This window comes from Saccopteryx leptura, chromosome 6 (assembly GCF_036850995.1).
Source record: "Saccopteryx leptura isolate mSacLep1 chromosome 6, mSacLep1_pri_phased_curated, whole genome shotgun sequence".
Lineage (NCBI taxonomy): Eukaryota > Metazoa > Chordata > Mammalia > Chiroptera > Emballonuridae > Saccopteryx > Saccopteryx leptura.
In genome coordinates this window covers 195,688,209-195,705,830 of record NC_089508.1, presented here as the reverse complement: position 1 = coordinate 195,705,830, position 17,622 = coordinate 195,688,209, and the positions used below count along the sequence as shown (strand labels likewise).

The window sequence follows — 17,622 nt, the reverse complement described above, 5'->3', positions numbered from 1 at the left end:
ACACGATCGGTTACAGCAGCGCTATTCCCGGTAGCAGAAGGGGAGAGACGACCCAAGAGCCCGTCACTGGAGAGTGGACGACACATAGTCCCTGTCCCACAGTGGGAAGCGCTGGCCACGAACGGGGGTGTCACAGGGGCTGCGGCTGGCGGCTCCGTGACACCCAGAGCGGGAGGGAGCGCAGAGGCCGAGCTGTGTGACCCCCAGGACAGCAGACCCAGAGGGACGTCTGTCTGCTCCCAGGGGCTGGGATGGGGGCAGGTGGGGAGCAGGGGCTGCCTATGGGTGCCCGGCTTATTTCGGGACATGAAAAGATTCTGAAATTAGATCCTGGTGGTTGCACAGCCCTGTGAACACTACGCTTTAAAAGGGTGCACTGTATGGTGTGTGAGTTACACCTCAATAAAGCTGTTGTGAGTAAAAATAATCCTGGGCTAGAGCAGGCCTACGTTTGCTATAAACCCTAAAACCACAAAAGAAGAGGTTGATCAGCCTGACGACACCAAAGTGAAATGTTTCCACTGCAAAACCCCCACGAGCCAAGTCAAGAGACAGCCTAGAGAAGCGTCAGCTCCTCCCTCGAATGCGTGAATGCGTGAGAACCCCAAGACAATGGAAGTGACTCCCAGGGTCAGGGCACGGAGACACTGATGATCGGAACATCCCACTAGATGCTGGGCTTCACTCGAGATAAGACACGAAGACCCCAGAGGGACACTGCCTCCCCTCTTCCTCAGCAAAGGGGGAGCAGGGAGCCCTTGCGTGGACTTGGGAGAGGGGGAAGGGGGGCTGTAGCACGTCACCCCTGCCGGTGCCACTTCCGCGTCCAGGAGCTGGGCTTCCCCTAACCCCCACCTGCACCAGGTGACGCCTCTCCCAGGCTGGTCACTGGCCCCGGTTGGTGGGAGGAGACGGACACCCGTGTCCATCCAGAGGGGCCAGCTCTCTTGTTGTGAGGACAACGCAGCGGACGTGAAGACCCCCTGCCCCCGTCCAGGCACCAGCCCCGTCTCCCCGCAGACCCCTTCCTGAGCATCTGCAGACAGAACCAGGGGCGTCCCAGCAGAGCAGGAGTCTGGGTCCCCCTCCCCTCCTTCCTGACAGGGCACCACACCACCAAGTGGTTTCTAGTCGGGGCCTCAGAGCCCAGCCCAGCCCAGGGTGGCATCAGGGCGTGCCTTCCCGTGTTCTGCACAAGTGAGGTCAGGATGTTTCCAGCCACACTTGGTGAGTGTCCCATACAGTGACCTTGCTCAACGCAGAACTGTGCATTTGTAACAAGCTCCCAGGGGAGGCCAGTGCCACCGAGTTTCAATGACAGCAGGGCACCAGTGACCCCCAAGTCGGGGCACACATGGGCTACCAACCCCGGATGCCCTGAGCCCATGGCTGGCCCCGCCCGAGCCAGTGGCTTCTCTCACTGCACAACCACTGTCTGTCCTGCAGCGGGACCTCGAGTAGCCACTGGCTTTGCTCCTCGGCCCCCACCCCTCTCCCCGCAGCCGCCATGGGCCAGACCCCGCCTGCTCCACCTCTCCTGTCCTCCTACACCCCACCTGGGGGTCTCCCCAGCCCACCCCTCTCCCCACTTGGTCTGGGCTAGGAGCCCTCCTGCCACCCAGCGTGAGTCACCACCTGTGCCCTCCCCAAGGTCCTCCCAGTGCCAGCCACCGCCCCAGCCCCCCGGTTCAGCGAGAGCTCAGCAGACATGGGTCAGGGCGGACGGGCTCTTGTCACCCACACGGCACCCACATGCCCTAAGACCAGGGCCTGTCCCCGCACAGCTGAGCACCAGAGCCCCAGGAGTTGGGATTCGAGGTGTTGGGATCAGAGGCCCAGGAGCGGCCAGTGGAGGGGACCCTCGGCCCTCTCTGCAGCTGCCCTACAGGGAGGTGGGGAGAGTTGGCCCAGTTGCATCCAGCAACGAGGGTGAGGGTGGGGTGCAGCTGCACAGGAGGGACCCCCGGCCTCAGGTCCCTGCCAGGCCGAGCCTTGGAGCCTGGAGGACCAGGGATGAAGGGACCTTCAAGGGCCAGGCCGAGGTCCCCAGGGTGGCCCTGAGTGTCCACCCCCCAGCCTTGGCCGTACCTCCACTTGGGCCTCCTCCCAGGTGTCCAGGCGAACGGACTTGACCTTGCTGACCTGGGGGATGTTGCGGTGGATGCCGGAGCAGCTCAAGCAGATGAACACCCCCAGGGTGTAAGAGGCCCAGTCGGGATCTGGAAGGCAGAGGGCAGAGCCTGGGTGAGAGGGAGCCCAGGCCTGCGAGGGCCTCCTGCGGCCTCGGGCCCCCATCTGAGCAACAGGCCCCTGGTGAGATCCCCAGGGTCACTGGCTCTGAGGACCCCAGGCAGGGCCCGGTGCCCCCCCCAGAGGAGCAGCAGCCCACCCAACACCCCGGCTGCCCTGGGGCCAGAGCTGCCCAGACCCCCGAGTGGACACTCCATCACGTAGGGGACACTGATGATGACACATCCGAGAATGGACCACACGCCCAGCGATGACAGCACGTGATTAGAGCGGACGTGTCTGGTGTGAAGAGGACCCTGGCTTGCTCGTGCCTGCGGGCACACCGGGGGACACCGTGTGCCCACTTTACTTGAGAGGGTGAACAGACACGCGGGTGTGGATGACGCAGACCCAGCAGTGTGCTGACAACCCCCGCGTCCAGACAGGGAGAGGCGAGGGGCCCAGGCTTCCATCGGTTGAAATTCTCACACTGACCGACGGCACAGGGGACACTGTGGAGGGGGACACCAGGGAAGTGGGCCTTGTTGCCGGGAGCCCACAGAACCCTCTGACCAGGCAGGGTTAAGTCAAGATGCCCGCTGAGGCCACCAGCTTGAGCGGGTTCGCAGGACACTTCTCACCACGCCTCGTCCAGCCTAGAGGCTACTCCCCCAACACCTAGCGGGCCCTTGCCCCTGCATGCCCCCTGCGTGGCCCCTGCATGCCCCCCGCGTGGCCAGGCCACGCTCCCGAGAGCACAGCGCTGACCCCACCCTGCAGTGGCCACAGCCGGAGGGCCCAGGAGTCCAAGAGCCTGGGGTCATGGAGTTGGCCACCTGCACGCTGCCAAGTCTGGACGTTTTTCTCTGTGATACAGGGCTGTGCCCACATACAGACCACACACAGGCCGCCACAGGCCACTTCCCTCAGGGACCTTCAGAGAACTCAGTCTGATACCAGGAGTGAGAGCCCCTCAGACACCGAATGTCCATGCAGCACAGTGGGGGGGGGGGGTGCACCTGTAAATGGAGGGTTACGGGGGGGGCACCATTAGTTCCTGGGCTAAGGACCCCCAGCCCCCGGCCCTGGGAGGGTCACACCACGCTGGGCACAGGTCACCTCCTTGGAGGGGTCAGTGGCAGTTGGGTGGGGACAGCTGGTGCTTGCTGTCCACCCAGCAGCATAGCTCAGTGTCCAGTCCCCACTCTGAAGGCTGGGACGAGCCGAGCGGAGGAAGGAGAGGCCAGGGAGGCGGTCAGCTGGCCCGAGACACACAGTTTCTGAGTGACACTCGGAACAGAGAAGTTTCAGAGAAAAACAGCTGCGTCATCCGCGGGCCCGGTGCCCAGCCCTAGGCTCTCCGTGGGAGCTGTGAGCAGGGAGCCCGCCACCCACAGTGGGGGGATGGGCGGGAGGACAGGCACGCTGGGGTCTGTGGGGGGGGGAGGTGGCCGGTGTGGGAAGGGGCTCCAGGTAGATCGGGGGTGGGGGTGGGGAAGTGCCCCCCACACACAGGGACACGGAGGCTGGTGCTCTGAGGCCACCGGGAGGGGAGGTCCCGCCCCGCCCCCCTCCCTGCACTGAGCTGGTTGACAGAGGAGGTGCCCACCGGGGCCTCCAAAGGTGGCAGCTTCCCTGAGACCCCGTGGCCTTGGAGCCTTGGTTCTGGGGGGGCCCTACCCCAGCTCAGAAGAGCTGTGACTGAGGGCCTGAGGGACAGGGGCCGTCCCATGGGCAGGCACATCTGTCCCCTGGCCGTGGAAGCCACAGCCATGCTTGGAAGGCGCACACCACACCAACGCTCTTTGGAAGGTTCCGGGGACTTCTCACCACGCCTCGTCCGGCCCAGAAGCTACTCCCCCAACACCTAGCGGGTCCTTGCCCCCTGCATGCCCCAGCCCTATGTCACCACACACCCCTGACCAGCGGGGGACACCCCCATGCGTCCTGTCAGGTGCCCCTCATTCTCCACAGCACTTGCCTCTCTGGGCATTTGTGGTCATTTGCCTGTTGACCATGCACTGTCTCGGCCCCAGAAGGTAAAGGTCAGGTCTGCTGCAGCCCCGCCCAGCAGCCCTGACCAGACGGCTGTACTGCCCGGCCAGCTGTATTCCTAGCTCCCTTCCAGCCCTGCAGGGTGACCACCTGGGGACACCACGGGACAGGCCACAACTTGCTGCGGTGGCTAGGGCTGGGAAGGGACCAGAAGCCAGGATCTGCAGGGTTGGTGGGGCCTGGGCTTGTGGGACAGAGGCCCCAGAGGGTGGGCAGTGGGGTCTGGGATGGGGAGAAGGCTACGTCCCCTTGTTCCGAGCCTCTGTGGGGGCAGGGACACTTCAAACAACCTGACAGGAGAGCCCGCCTGTGACCAAGGTCTTACTGGTTCTGGTGCCGCTCACACGATTTGACCGCTGCAGAGGACAATGCAGCGTCCACCCCACGGTCCCACCCACCGGGTGCTCCCTGGGCACGGCCCACGCCAGGACACCACGGGGCACCAGGCTGGCAGCCACCTGCTCAGGCCCCGGGAGCCGGCTCCCTCTTTGCGACAACGCTGCCCCGGCAGGAAGTGAGGAAATGAGCAGGGAGGCTGGGCGGGCCACACACACACCGACCAGCCCAGCGGGGCAGCGGCTCTGACCACAGGGCCCCAGGTGAGACACGGGGCGCGCAGGGACCGGGGCCCAGGGGCCTCTGCGCCCCCGCCCACAGCCTCGGCCCCGCCCACAGCCTCGGCCCCGCCCACAGCCGCACCCACGGGCCAGCCTGCGGCGCAGTGACCGGCACGGGCTGCCCAGGGGAGGGCGGAGCAGCCAGGGCAGAGGTGGGGCCACGGCCCAAGAAGCAGGTTTCAGCTGGAAAATCAGGCAGGGCGGGGCGGTGGCCCGGTTCCCACAGCCGGACTGGGAGCTGGGGTGTCCTCAGAGCACTGCTGCCCAGCGGCCAACCTGCGGGACCCAGCAGGGAACGCGTGTTCCACGCAGTTGAAAACATGTACTGTCTGGCCCTTCACGAGAACCAGTGCCCACCTGCTTCCTAGGGACAAACGGGTGCGGCGCACACGAGGGAGCCCAGGAAGGCTGTGCCCAGGTGGGTGGTCACGGCTGTCACTGACGTCCTCTCTCTGGGAAAACCGGCCCTGAGGACCCAGGAGAGGTCACACGCCTGCCTGGCGTCTTGCAGCTGGCACGAGGACCCACCGGGGCACAACTCAGGGCTGCGGGACCCAGACCCGCGCCCACCTGGTGCATGGGGATGTGCACACGCGTGTGCCGGCCCGCGAACCCAACGTGAGCAGCGGCTTCTACGAGGGCTCAAGGAAGTTTCAGATGAGGAAACTGAGACACTAACCCTTTTGCACAACAGAAAGGCCACAAGCCCCTGCATCACGTCCTCCCCACCCAGCCGGGGCCAGGAGAGACGGGAAGGGAGGCGTGTCCACATGGACGCAAAGCTGCACATCCTAAGCTTAGAGGGAGGAGGGCCTGTGGTGGGCGGCGCTGGCTGGGGCACCCCAGCACCGGGACCCCTTTGTCCGGCCAGGAGCCCCACACCCTTGTCCCAGGCTCCTCTCCAGGGCATCCCTCCGCCCGGGCCCACCAGAGGAGCTGTCCAGAGCCTGCTCCTCCTCTCTGGTCCTCTGTGGGCACCCAGGACTCAGGAATTCCCTGCCCAGGGGGCTGCAGTCGGCCTTCAGGGTCTGAGCTCACCCAGGACAGACCACAAGGCCCATCAGTCCACCCTGGGCTGGAGAGGATGGACACCGTGCAGTAAGGGGGGGGTCAGGCCTGAGGCTCTGGGAACACTCCTGCAGCCATGGGGCTTCCCAGGTGTCCCTGGGCCCCTGCCTTACTCTCAGCTGGGGAGACACCCCCCCCCCCCCCCGGCAGCTCAGGGAAGACTGTCAGAGGCCACCAGCCCCCCCTGCTCCCCGGTGGTCAGTGCCTGCCCCTGCCCTGTCTTCTCCAGGATGACTCAGCCACCTTACCACTGACACAGCTGGACAGGTGAGGCAGATGGGGCTGAGCCAGGCCCAGCCCGTGTGTCCCCTCGGCCAAGGCCCAGCAGGGGGAGGGTGGGCTGGCCAGGCCCTGGGCCCAGCTCCAGAGACCTCTGCTCGTTCCAAGGTGAGGCCCAGCAGGGGAGGGTGAAGCTCTGCTGGTGACAGCATTCGGCGGGTGCTGGGCCAGCCCAGGTGGGAAGGGCAGGCCTGGTGCCTCCCACGCCCCAGTTGCTCACCGCCAGGAGCTGCCCCTCCACACACAGCTCCATCGGTGTGGCAGCCCAGGTCCCCTCGCCCTGCTGCACAGGTGACACCTCTCTGTCCTGTCTCCCCGCTGGAGTCTAAGCCTCAGAGGCCTGGCGGGTGCCGCACTCAGGAGGCTTGATGCTCCTGGCACCTGGCTGAGTGAGGTGGGCACCTTCCTCTCCCGTTGGCCTTCCTCTTAGCGGGGGGAACCCTGCTCCCAATCCACTGATAGCACAGGGCCCCAGCTGTGCCCTGACCCCGCCCCCGTCCAGGGGCCTTCTGGCACATTCCGGCTCTCTCCTGCACCTTCATTCAGTCCCCCACTCGCTCAGCTTACACGTGAGGCCAGGTGTCAAAGTCCGTCTCGGACCCCAAGTTCCCTCTCAGCCGCCCCCGTGTACACCTCCATGCCCCCTCTCGTCCCCCCCCCACTGCAGCCCCTCGGCCTCTGCGGTGCTAACCTGGTGCCTCCTCCTGGGGGTCCTCCCACCAGCCCCACCATCCAGGCTCCAGGCTCATCCCCCTCAGGACGTCCCCCCTTGTACCTCATCTGGTCTCCCAGCTGTAAGAATTATTTTAGGGCTGTGTCCCAGTGGGGTCACACAACAACATTGGGAATATTCCAAACGCCACTGACTTGTTCCCTTTCAATGGTCAATTTTTTTTCTTTACAGAGACAGAGAGAGAGGGACAGACAGGGACAGACAGACAGGACTGGAGAGATGAGAAGCATCAATCATCAGTTTTTCGCTGTGACACCTTAGTTGTTCATTGATTGCTTTCTCATATGTGCCTTGACCATGGGCCTTCAGCAGACCAAGTAACCCCTTGCTCGAGCCAGCGACCTTGGGTCCAAGCTGGTGAGCTTTGCTCAAACCAGATGAGCCCGCGCTCAAGCTGGCGACCTCGGGGTCTTGAACCTGGGTCCTCCACATCCCAGTCCAACACTCCATCCACTGTGCCACCGCCTGGTCAGGCTCAATGGTCAATTTTATGCCGTGTGAATTTCACGTCAAATAAGGAGAAACCATACGCCCTTGGTGTTCTGCACCCGGTTTCCTCGGGCCCTCCAGGCGCCTGCCTCCTACGGGCGCGCAGCACCGCACATCACCACCTCTGCAGAGTGTTTGCACCAGCCCCAGGCCCTGGCTCTCACTCACTGCCACCCATCTCGGGCCTCCAAACTGTCCCTGGCCACCTGGACTCACTGCCCGTCCCAGAGAGGCTGCTGGGAGGTTGGCCCAGGAGGCACGGGGAACATCTCCCCCCTGGGCACCCTCCCTGGCCCTCTGGAGCTGCTCAAGTCCTGCAGGGGGCGGACGTCCAGGGGAGGGTGGAGAGGAAGTGATGGTCAGTGGTGGTCAGTGGCAGCTCCTAGCACAGGAGCGGCTGCCCATCCCTGACCGGCCCCTGTGGGCAGCTATGACGTGCCCCCAGGGCAACCAGCACACGGCTAGGCCAGCAGGAGCCCCCCACGCCCCAGTTGCTCACCGCCGGGTAAACGGATAAGAAAAGTACGATTTTTCCACAGAGGGGAGTATCACTCGGCCTCATAAAAGGAAGGAAATAGAAACCGAAAGAAAGCTGGCATTGCCACAACATTCATCAAAGACTGACGTCAGGACCAAACTGTGAAAGAGACCAGAGACTTGCTACATAACGATAAAGAAGTCAACCAAACAAGAGAACGGAATGTTTCTAGATCTCTATGTACCCAACATGGAAGCAATTCAATTCACTGTATTAACTGAATAATATAAGTCCATTATTAACGGACCTAACAGGAGAAGATTATATACTAGTAAGGGCCTTTGATACCTCACTTCATCGATGGATAGGTCACCCAGGCAAAATCAGTCAGAAAACATTGGCCTGAAAGGTCACGTTAGGCCAGGTGGACTTAACAGACATTTATAGAACATCTCACCCAAAATCAACATAATACACATTTTTCTATAGCACACACAGAATATTTGCCAGAATAGATATTTTTTAGGCCGCACATCATTGTTGTTGTTGTTGTTTTATTTTTTTTTATTTATTCATTTTAGAAAGGAGGGGGGGAAAGGAGAGAGAGAAGAGGGGTAGGAGCTGGAAGCATCAACTCCCATATGTGCCTTGACCAGGCAAGCCCAGGGTTTCGAACCGGCAACCTCAGCATTTCCAGGTCGATGCTTTATCCACTGCGCCACCACAGGTCAGGCCTGTTTTGGTTTTTTTTTTGAGAGAGAGAGAGAGAGACAAGAAGACCAAGCTGTTCCTGTATGCGCCCTGACCAGGGATCAAACTAGCAACCTGTTCTTCCGGACGACGCTCTAACCAACCGACCTACCTGGCCAGGGCCACAAAACAAATCTTAATACATTGAATAAAACCGAAATCAGATCGAGCATCTTTTCTGACTATAGAACTAAAAATCATAAGACAAAAACGGGAAAATTCCCAGGTATTTGTGGATTAACGCGCTATTGAACAATCAACGGGTCAAAGGGAAAAAAAAAATTTTAACACCTGAAACACACGAAAATGAAAACATACAATAATTTAATAAATGCAGCAAAGGCCATTCTAAGAGGGAGGTTTATGGTGGGTGATAGATGCTCTCATGAAGGAGAAGAAATCTCGACCCGACTCCACATCTCAAAAAACAGAAGAAAAAGAACAGACGATGCCCACAGGCAGCGAAGATGCTCAATGTCACTAGTCGGCCGGGAAATGCGGGTCCAGACCACAGTGAGACGTCCCCTCGCGCCTGCTGCAGTGGCCCTTCTGAAGGGCCAGACGCCACCGTGGTGTGGCGTGGAGGGCGCAGAGGGAGGGCGCGGAGGGAGGGCGCGGAGGGAGGGCGCGGAGGGAGGGCGCAGAGGGAGGGCAGCCGCGTGCGCGGTTGGCTGGAATAAGGGGACCACCAGGACACGCCGCAGGTCCACTTCTGCGTGCTGACCCAAAGGAAATGAGAACACCAATGGAACGGTGTGTGCCACTGTGTTCACGCGGCACCATTTACGGCAGCCAGGATGCGTCAGGGCCAAGGGTCTGGGTAGAGGACGAGGAGGGGATGGCGTGGCAGTGCGGGTACGGGGGGACCCTCCTCAGCCAGGAGGGGACGACGTCACAGTGCGGGCACAGGGGGACCCTCCTCAGCCAGGAGGGGACAACGTCACAGTGTGGGCACGGGGGGACCCTCCTCAGCCAGGAGGGGACGGCGTGGCAGTGCGGGCACGGGGGGACCCTCCTCAGCCAGGAGGGGACGACGTCACAGTGCGGGCACGGGGGACCCTCCTCAGCCAGGAGGGGACGACGTCACAGTGTGGGCACAGGGGGACCCTCCTCAGCCAGGAGGGGACGACGTCACAGTGCGGGCACAGGGGGACCCTCCTCAGCCAGGAGGGGACGACGTCACAGTGCGGGCACGGGGGGACCCTCCTCAGCCAGGAGGGGACGACGTCACAGTGCGGGCACGGGGGAGCCTCCTCAGCCAGGAGGGGACGACGTCACAGTGCGGGCACGGGGGACCCTCCTCAGCCAGGAGGGGACGACGTCACAGTGCGGGCACAGGGGGACCCTCCTCAGCCAGGAGGGGACGACGTCACAGTGCGGGCACAGGGGGACCCTCCTCAGCCAGGAGGGGACGACGTCACAGTGCGGGCACGGGGGGACCCTCCTCAGCCAGGAGGGGACGACGTCACAGTGCGGGCACGGGGGAGCCTCCTCAGCCAGGAGGGGACGACGTCACAGTGCGGGCACAGGGGGACCCTCCTCAGTCAGGAGGGGACGACGTCACAGTGCGGGCACGGGGGAGCCTCCTCAGCCAGGAGGGGAGGAAACGTGGGTGGATGTGACGTAACGGGCGTTACACTAAGTGAAACAAGCCAGGGAAAGACAGACACCACGTGTGGTGCTTAAGAAAAACAAGCCGAAGCCCTGGCCGGTTGGCTCAGTGGTAGAGTGTGGGCCTGGCGTGCAGAAGTCCCGGGTTCGATTCCCGGCCAGAGCACACAGGAGAGGCGCCCATCTGCTTCTCCACCCCTCCCCCTCTCCTTCCTCTCTGTCTCTCTCTTCCCCTCCCGCAGCCAAGGCTCCATTGGAGCAAAGATGGCCTGGGTGCTGGGGATGGCTCCTTGGCCTCTGCCCCAGGCGCTAGAGTGGCTCTGGTCGCGACAGAGCATCGCCCCCTGGTGGGCAGAGCGTCGCCCCCTGGTGGGCGTGCCGGGTGGATCCCGGTCGGGCGCATGCGGGAGTCTGTCTGACTGTCTCTCCCCGTTTCTAGCTTCAGAAAAATACAAAAAAAAAAAAAGAAAAAGAAAAACAAGCCGAAACCCCCAAACTCATATAACGGAGGGATGGTGGTCAGAGGGGCACGGACAAAATGGGTGGAGGGTGGTTAAAAGGAAAAACTTCCCGTAGTAAGAGAAGTCCGGGGTGCCATGCACAGCCTGGTGACCACAGCGAATGCCGTACTGTGTGTCTGAAAGGCTGCTGGGGGTAGGCCTTCAACGTGCTCATTGCAAGAAACAGGACTTGTAGCTGTGGGTGGTGACGGATGTTAGTTAGCTACACTTACTGTGGTGCCCATTTCACTATAGATAAACATTGAACCACGTCGTACACCTTGGACTAATACAAGTTATATGTCAATTATATCTCTCTTTAAGAGAGAGACAGCGAAAGGAAAGGAGGAAGGAGGGAGGGAAGGAGGGAGGAGGGGAGGGAGGAAGGGAGGGAGGGAGAGAGGGATGAAGGAAGGAGGGAAGGAAGGAAGGAAGGAGGGAAGGAAGGAGGGAAGGAAAGGAAAGGAGGGAAGGAAGGAAGGAAGGAGGGAGGGAAGGAAAGGAAAGGAAGGAAGGAGGGAGGGAGGGAGGAGGGAGGGAGGGAGGGAGGGAGGGAGGGAGGAAGGAAGGAAGGAAGGAAGGAAGGAAGGAGGGAAGGAAAGGAAAGGAAGGAAGGGAGGAAGGGAGGGAGGGAGGGAGGGAATGAAGGAGGGAGGGAGGGAGGGAGGGAGGGAGGGAGGGAGGGAGGGAGGAAGGAAGGAAGGAAGGAAGGAAGGAAGGAAGGAAGGAAGGAGGAAGGGAGAGAAGCATTCACACAGGTTGCTTCCCATACGTGCCCTGACTGGGGATCAAACCCATAACCTTGGTGTTTTGGGACGATGCTCCAACTGACTGAGCTAACTGGCCAGGGCCTCAAATTTTTTTTAAAAAAAGGAAATTCTACAATATGCTACCACGTGGATGAACCTTGAGGACATTGTGCTCAGTGAAATAAGCCAGACCCAGGACACGTACTGAAATCCCACTTACATGAGGTGCGCATTAGATGAGTTAATTCATAGGGAGGTGACAGTGGGCGGTGCCATGGGCTGGGGGTGGGGAACTAGTGTTTAATGGGTAGATTCTCAGGTTTGCAAGAGGAACAGAGTGATGGGGGTGGATGGTGACAATGGCTATGTAGCAATGTGAGTATTCGGTACCACTGCACACGTCAAAATGGTAAAGTGGGCAAATTTTACATTATATGTGTGTGTGAATATGTACAGTATAGATATATACATAGATATATATATAGATAGATAGATAGATAGATTTTTTTTTTTTTTTGAGAAGCAGGGAGAGAGAGACAGGAACATCAATCTGTTCCTGTCTAGGTCCTGACTGGAGGATCAAATGGGCAACTTCTCAACCTCTGTGCTCCGGGATGATGCTCTAACAACCAACCAAGGTATTCCACAGGGTTTTTTTGTTTTTTTGTTTTTTTTTTTAAGAGAGACAGAGGAAGGGAGAGAGAGGGGAGGGGGAAGGGAAGCAGTCATTTGTTGTTCCATTCGGTCATGCATTCATTGGTTGCTTCCTGTGTGTGCCCCGACCAGGGATTGAACCCTCAACCTTGTCATTTAGGGATGATGCTTTTAACTGACTGAGCTAAACAGCCAGGGCCTGTTAAGTATATTTTAATACACACATACACACACACACACACACACACACACACACACACACCCGTTCCGGCCACCACAGTGGGCCTGAGAGAGTGAGACAGGAAGCAGTCAACAGAGGAGTCAACGAGCAAGTCCCAGGGCCTCTGCCACAGCAACCAGACCAGACCTCCCACCCCACCCCACGCCACGCCACGCCGGACCCTACAGAGCCCTTCCAGCACTTTCCGTAGTGAAATGGGATCGTGCAGCGACTCACGGGAGTGTGGATAAGTGCACGGGTGGTGCACCTGCCGGCAGGTGAATGTGCTCACTGCCCCTTAAAGTGGTTAAGAAAGTAACTCATGTAACTTTTGCTGGTCTAGTCCTCACGTCACGTTGTCAACAGGTTCTTAGAAACTGCTACTCTCAGTGAAACTGCACCACAGCTCATTGACATGAGCAATTCGGTTTCTACGGCACACTCTAGTCACAACTTCTAAATAAGGACCCAAACACTCCTAACGTTAAACGGTAAAATACATGTGACTTAAGCACAGACTCAAGATTAATAAAGACAAGTCCTGCAACCCAGTGATTCCAGGTCAGGGTCACGGGGGGTGGAGCCGTCCCTGGCAGTTCCGGGCTCATGGTGGGACCACTAGCCAGGACACCCTTCCAGGCAGGCCCACCACACCCCACCCTCACTCAGACTGGGCAGTTTAAACTCCCTAGTTCCTCCCACGCACACAGCTCAGGAGGCAGGAGGAGCCCAGTGTCCCTGAGAAAACCCACGAACACAGTGACCCCAGTGGGAAGCGATTTCTCTCGTCAATGTGACATGGCGACATTATTCAAGCACCTACTGTATGTGTGACCACAGTGAAGAAGTATTTTTAAACCCCAAGAGCAGGTGCACTGCAGCCTCGGTCAAGATGTGGGGGGACTACTATCTGTGCAGTCCACTCCTCAGCAGCCCCCCACCAGCTACCCTCTCAGGGAACCCGCTCCCAAATGAGGCCCGATTCCTGGAAAGCCCCCCTCCCTCCACCAAGGTGCTCCTGCCCCAGCCCTCAGCTACTTTTGAAAAGTCACCTCCATTTCTGGGGTTGAATGCAGAGCTCCTGACTTGAGTTCACCCCTTCGGGGCCTGGCAGGCACATGCTTCAGTCCCTGGCCAGCAAGGACAGGCTGGCAGGGCCACATCACACAGACACGCCTGGGACGCGCTCAGACACACCCAGAGCAGCAGGGTCGTCACGCGCGGTGTCCCGAGCCACCCACCTTGCCGGAGAGAAAGCTCTGACTGAGCCCAGGCCTCTCATATAAGGAGGCCTGTGTGCTACAGGCAGTTGAGCCCAGGTGAAGTGCATCAAAGCACCATGAAAGTATCACCCACAGCCCAACTCAATTAAAGAGCGGAGGCCCCACGTCCTTCTAGCACGAGATATGGAGCTCGAAGGGAAGACTGTCCCAACGGGTCAGTGACTCAGGCAGTGCAGTGGTCACACCTTCCCCTGTCCCAACGGAGACCCCCTCCCAGGCCTGTGATGAGAAGTGCCTCTCTGGGAGGCTGTGAGACAGGGGCCCAGGTTCAAGGGCGTGGGGGAAGGTCTGGAAGCAAATGCTGGGGGGCTGCAGGGATCCCCCAGACTGTCCCTCTCCCAGCAGCCGTCACAGGGCCCGCTGGCCAGGACTACCCACGTCTATACCCAAACACTCCAGGCCTGCCCTGTGTCCTACTGTCTAGAGCAGGGGTCCCCAAACTTTTTACACTGTCCCTCAAGACTGTTGGAGGGCCAGACTATAAAAAAAAACTATGAACAAATCCCTATGCACACTGCACATATCTTATTTTAAAGTAAAAAAACAAAACGGGGACAAATACAATATTTAAAATAAAGAACAAGTAAATTTAAATCAACAAACTGACCAGTATTTCAATGGAAACTATGGGCCTGCTTTTGGCTAATGAGATGGTCAATGTCCGGTTCCATATTTGTCACTGCTAGCCGTAACAAGTGATATGACGCGCTTCCGGAGCCGTGACGCATGCATCCCGCGTCACCGGAAGTAGTACTGTACGTGAGCGACGCTGCTACATACAGGACTGCAGGAGCACAGGATATGGATGCTGACCACCAATGAAAGAGGTGCCCCTTCCGGAAGTGTGGCGGGGGCCGGATAAATGACCTCAGGGGGCCGCATGTGGCCCGCGGGCCGTAGTTTGGGGACCCCTGGTCTAGAGCCAATGCCCCGGGGACCCCACCTGGCGATGCCCAGCTCCTGCTCGTTGTGGCTGGAAAGAGCTAGGGGACAGGAGGGACAGGAGGGACAGGAGGGACAGGAGGGACAGCAGGGACAGGAGGGACAGGAGGGACAGCAGGGACAGGAGGGACAGGAGGGACAGGAGGGACAGCAGGGACAGGAGGGACAGGAGGGACAGCAGGGACAGGAGGGACAGGAGGGACAGGAGGCCCCAGCTGCAGTGAACAAGGTTGACCAGCAGGGCTTCATCCCGAGAAGCACAGAGTAAGGGCGGGCGTCCCACGGGGACCCCGGGGCCATGGGGCAGCGAGGAGAAGGCAGGAAGAGGGCACGCAGAGCAGGGCGCTGTGGCCGGCAGCAGGAGCCCTGGTCTGCCTGTGAGGCGTGTCCCCTGAGGCCGTTCAGGTCTGCAGGGCCTCAGTTTCCCCAGCTGTATAATGGGGACTGCTCACGTCTTGCCTGCTCCACGGGCCATCTGTCAGATGGGGCAAGATGCGGACGTCAGGGACCAACTCTGAAAACTGGAGGGTTGGCCCAGGGCCGGGGAGGGCGGGGCTCAGCAGGAGCTGACCAAGGGCAGCGGCCCCTGGACCGAGAGGGTGGGCTAGGCGTGGCAGCCCAGGGCCCACCACACCACGGAAGACCCCTCCCGCCAGGCTGAAGCCCCAGGGGTGGCTGGAGGGAGGCCGCTCATGGGCAGTGTGACCAGGAGGGAGGCAGACAGGGCCAGCCCCTTCTCCTGACCCCTCCACCAGGCCAAGCCTGAGGGAGGCCCGTGCTGACCACCCCTTTCTCCCTGACGCCTCCCTGGCATGATCAGCTGTCCTGAACAGTGGAAATACAGGTCGGGGAGAGGGCGGGGGAAGAGTCTAGGGTGAGGAGCTCCGCTGGCTGGAGCAGCCCAGGGCGATGACAATGCCGTCCCACCCACCGTCCGACGGGTCCTACGCTGCCCTGCTCAGCAGGCCGAGCAAAGGCCACCCCAGCCCACGTGGTCTCTGGGAAAGCCTGCCGCTGCCCCCTGTGGAGCACTCAAGCTCCTAGCGTGGCCTCGCCTGGCACACTGCAGTTGCCTGCCTGCCAGAGACCCCTCCTGGCCCAGTGGGTGGGCAGCAAGGGACAGCTGGAGACTGAGTCCTATTTGGAGACTGTCCAGTGGCTGCCCAGGTGTCTGGGGACAAGTGCAGGGTCTTCCACTCCCCTCCCTGGGGGCCTCGACCCCTCCATGTGTGAGGTGTGTTTGAGGGGTTCTGGCTAGGATCCCCCAGTGAAGTGTCCACTGTCCCCCTGGAGTGCCTGGGGGGCAGTCCCTGAGCAGGGCCACCCTCCACACCAGGGGTGTGGGGGTGTGAGCAGCTGACCCTCTGGGGCTGTGCCTGCCCCAGCCCAGAGGCAGGGCAGAGTCCTGCCAGTCCCAGGACAAGTAGCCCAGGCCACCCAGGAGCAAAGTCCAGGAGCTGCCTGCCGGGGGATGGGGTGCAGGTGGGCCCGTTCCGAGGCCTGCGCTGGTGCCTCACCGGCACTGGCCACCTGCTCCAGAGCAGAGGCTCCGGTTGGGGGAAGGGCGCCCTTTCCCATCTGTTCCACGTGTAGGAGGGGGCTTCCTCCCCCTGCTGGGGACACTGTGCAAAGGGTAACTCCAGAGGAGGGCCCATGACGTCACCTCCAGGTGGCCCGGCGCCAGGTGGACTCCCACACCCACGCACAGGAGCCCGTAGGCCAGCTCTCCCCATCTCTCCCTGCAGCCGGCCGCCGGCCGCGATTTCCTCTTTCTCTGCGGAGCCCGAGATTTCGCAACGCGGCGGTGGTCCGCGAGTGACAGCAAGACACGGAGCCCAGGGGGAGGAGGGGAGGAGGCGACACAGCCACAGGCCGGGGGCGTCGCGGGGCTGGCAGGTGCACTCGGGGGCCGCGCCCCAGCCGAGCGGGGACCAAGCTGCGCGGCCCGCACCCCCAGCCACGCCGGCGCCATAGCGCCCTCCCCGTCCGGGTCTGGCATCCAGGCCGGCACCCACCCAGACCGCCACCCACGCCGGCAGTATCCCCCGAGCCCGCACCCATCCCGGGCAGCATCCCCCGGCCCCGCTCCCGGCCGGCCCGCACCTACCCGGGTCGCCGCAGTCGGCACAGTGCGCGTTCCCGGGCCGCTGCAGCAGCTCCAAGACGGCCCTCTGCCACTCCCTGGCCATGGCAGCGATGCCGCCCGCCGCGAGCCGGGGCCGGGCCGGTCGGGAGCGTCTACGCCGCCGCGCTAGGGCCCCACGCAGGCCGCCAGCCGCCGCCGCCCCTGCGCCATCCTGGGCCGCCTCAGCCGGTGCGCGGGTTCCGCATTCCTGCCGCCCGGCCCGTCTCCGCCGCCGCCGCTCGTGTCGCCGCCGCGGCCGCCAAGCGTGTGCCGGCGCGGGGCCCGGGGCGCACGGCGCGCTCTGACCGGCACGGCCCGCGGGCGGCCCCCAGCGGCGCGGGCAGGCGGCCTCCTCGGGCGCCCGCCCAGGCGCCCCCAGCCCTCATGCCCCAGGGATCCACCTCGATGCCCACCCCTATCCGAGCCCAACGCCCCACTCGCTCTGCACAAAGCCACCAGCCACACTGGTGGGGAGCTCGAGGGAACAGAGTAACTGCTGGGTTGGGTGGGTCATCGTGCAGTTATTTGGGCTGAGGACGGCACCGGACACCTTCTGGGCCCTTTCGGAGCAGTGCAGCACACCCAGACCGCTGCTGAAGGCTTGGTGAGGGAAGGGGTGCTGCCCAGTGCGGGGCCTGGGGCTCACACCATCCGTGCTCTAGGATTAGGCCGTGCCCTACGCGGTGACAAGGCCAGCGGTGGGCGCTCAAGCCCACCCTCCATGCACAGCACGGACAGGGCAAGGTGAGTCACCGTGCACTGGGCTAAGCCCTCCTGCACCAGGGCCCCAAGCATGGAAGAGCCAGATAACAAAAAAGGTGTTTGGCCTGACCAGGCGGT

The 17,622-nt window shown here is 61.5% G+C and overlaps 1 protein-coding gene across 2 annotated transcripts in view; it reads right to left on the bottom strand.

Annotated features, from left to right (window-relative positions):
* ADAP1 (ArfGAP with dual PH domains 1) overlaps positions 1-17,079 on the bottom strand; it is a 37,026-nt gene extending 19,947 nt beyond the window's left edge. Inside the window, exons 1-2 of one of the 2 annotated variants that reach the window (XM_066342085.1) lie at positions 16,765-17,079; positions 2,089-2,219 (exon numbers count right to left, since the gene is read on the bottom strand). In XM_066342085.1, coding sequence (XP_066198182.1) covers positions 2,089-2,219; positions 16,765-16,846 — 213 coding nt within the window. In that variant the 5' untranslated portion in view covers positions 16,847-17,079. The remainder of the gene's footprint in view (positions 1-2,088; positions 2,220-16,764) is intronic. The other variant, XM_066342084.1, reaches the window with a different exon arrangement.
* Positions 17,080-17,622: the final 543 nt, after the last annotated feature.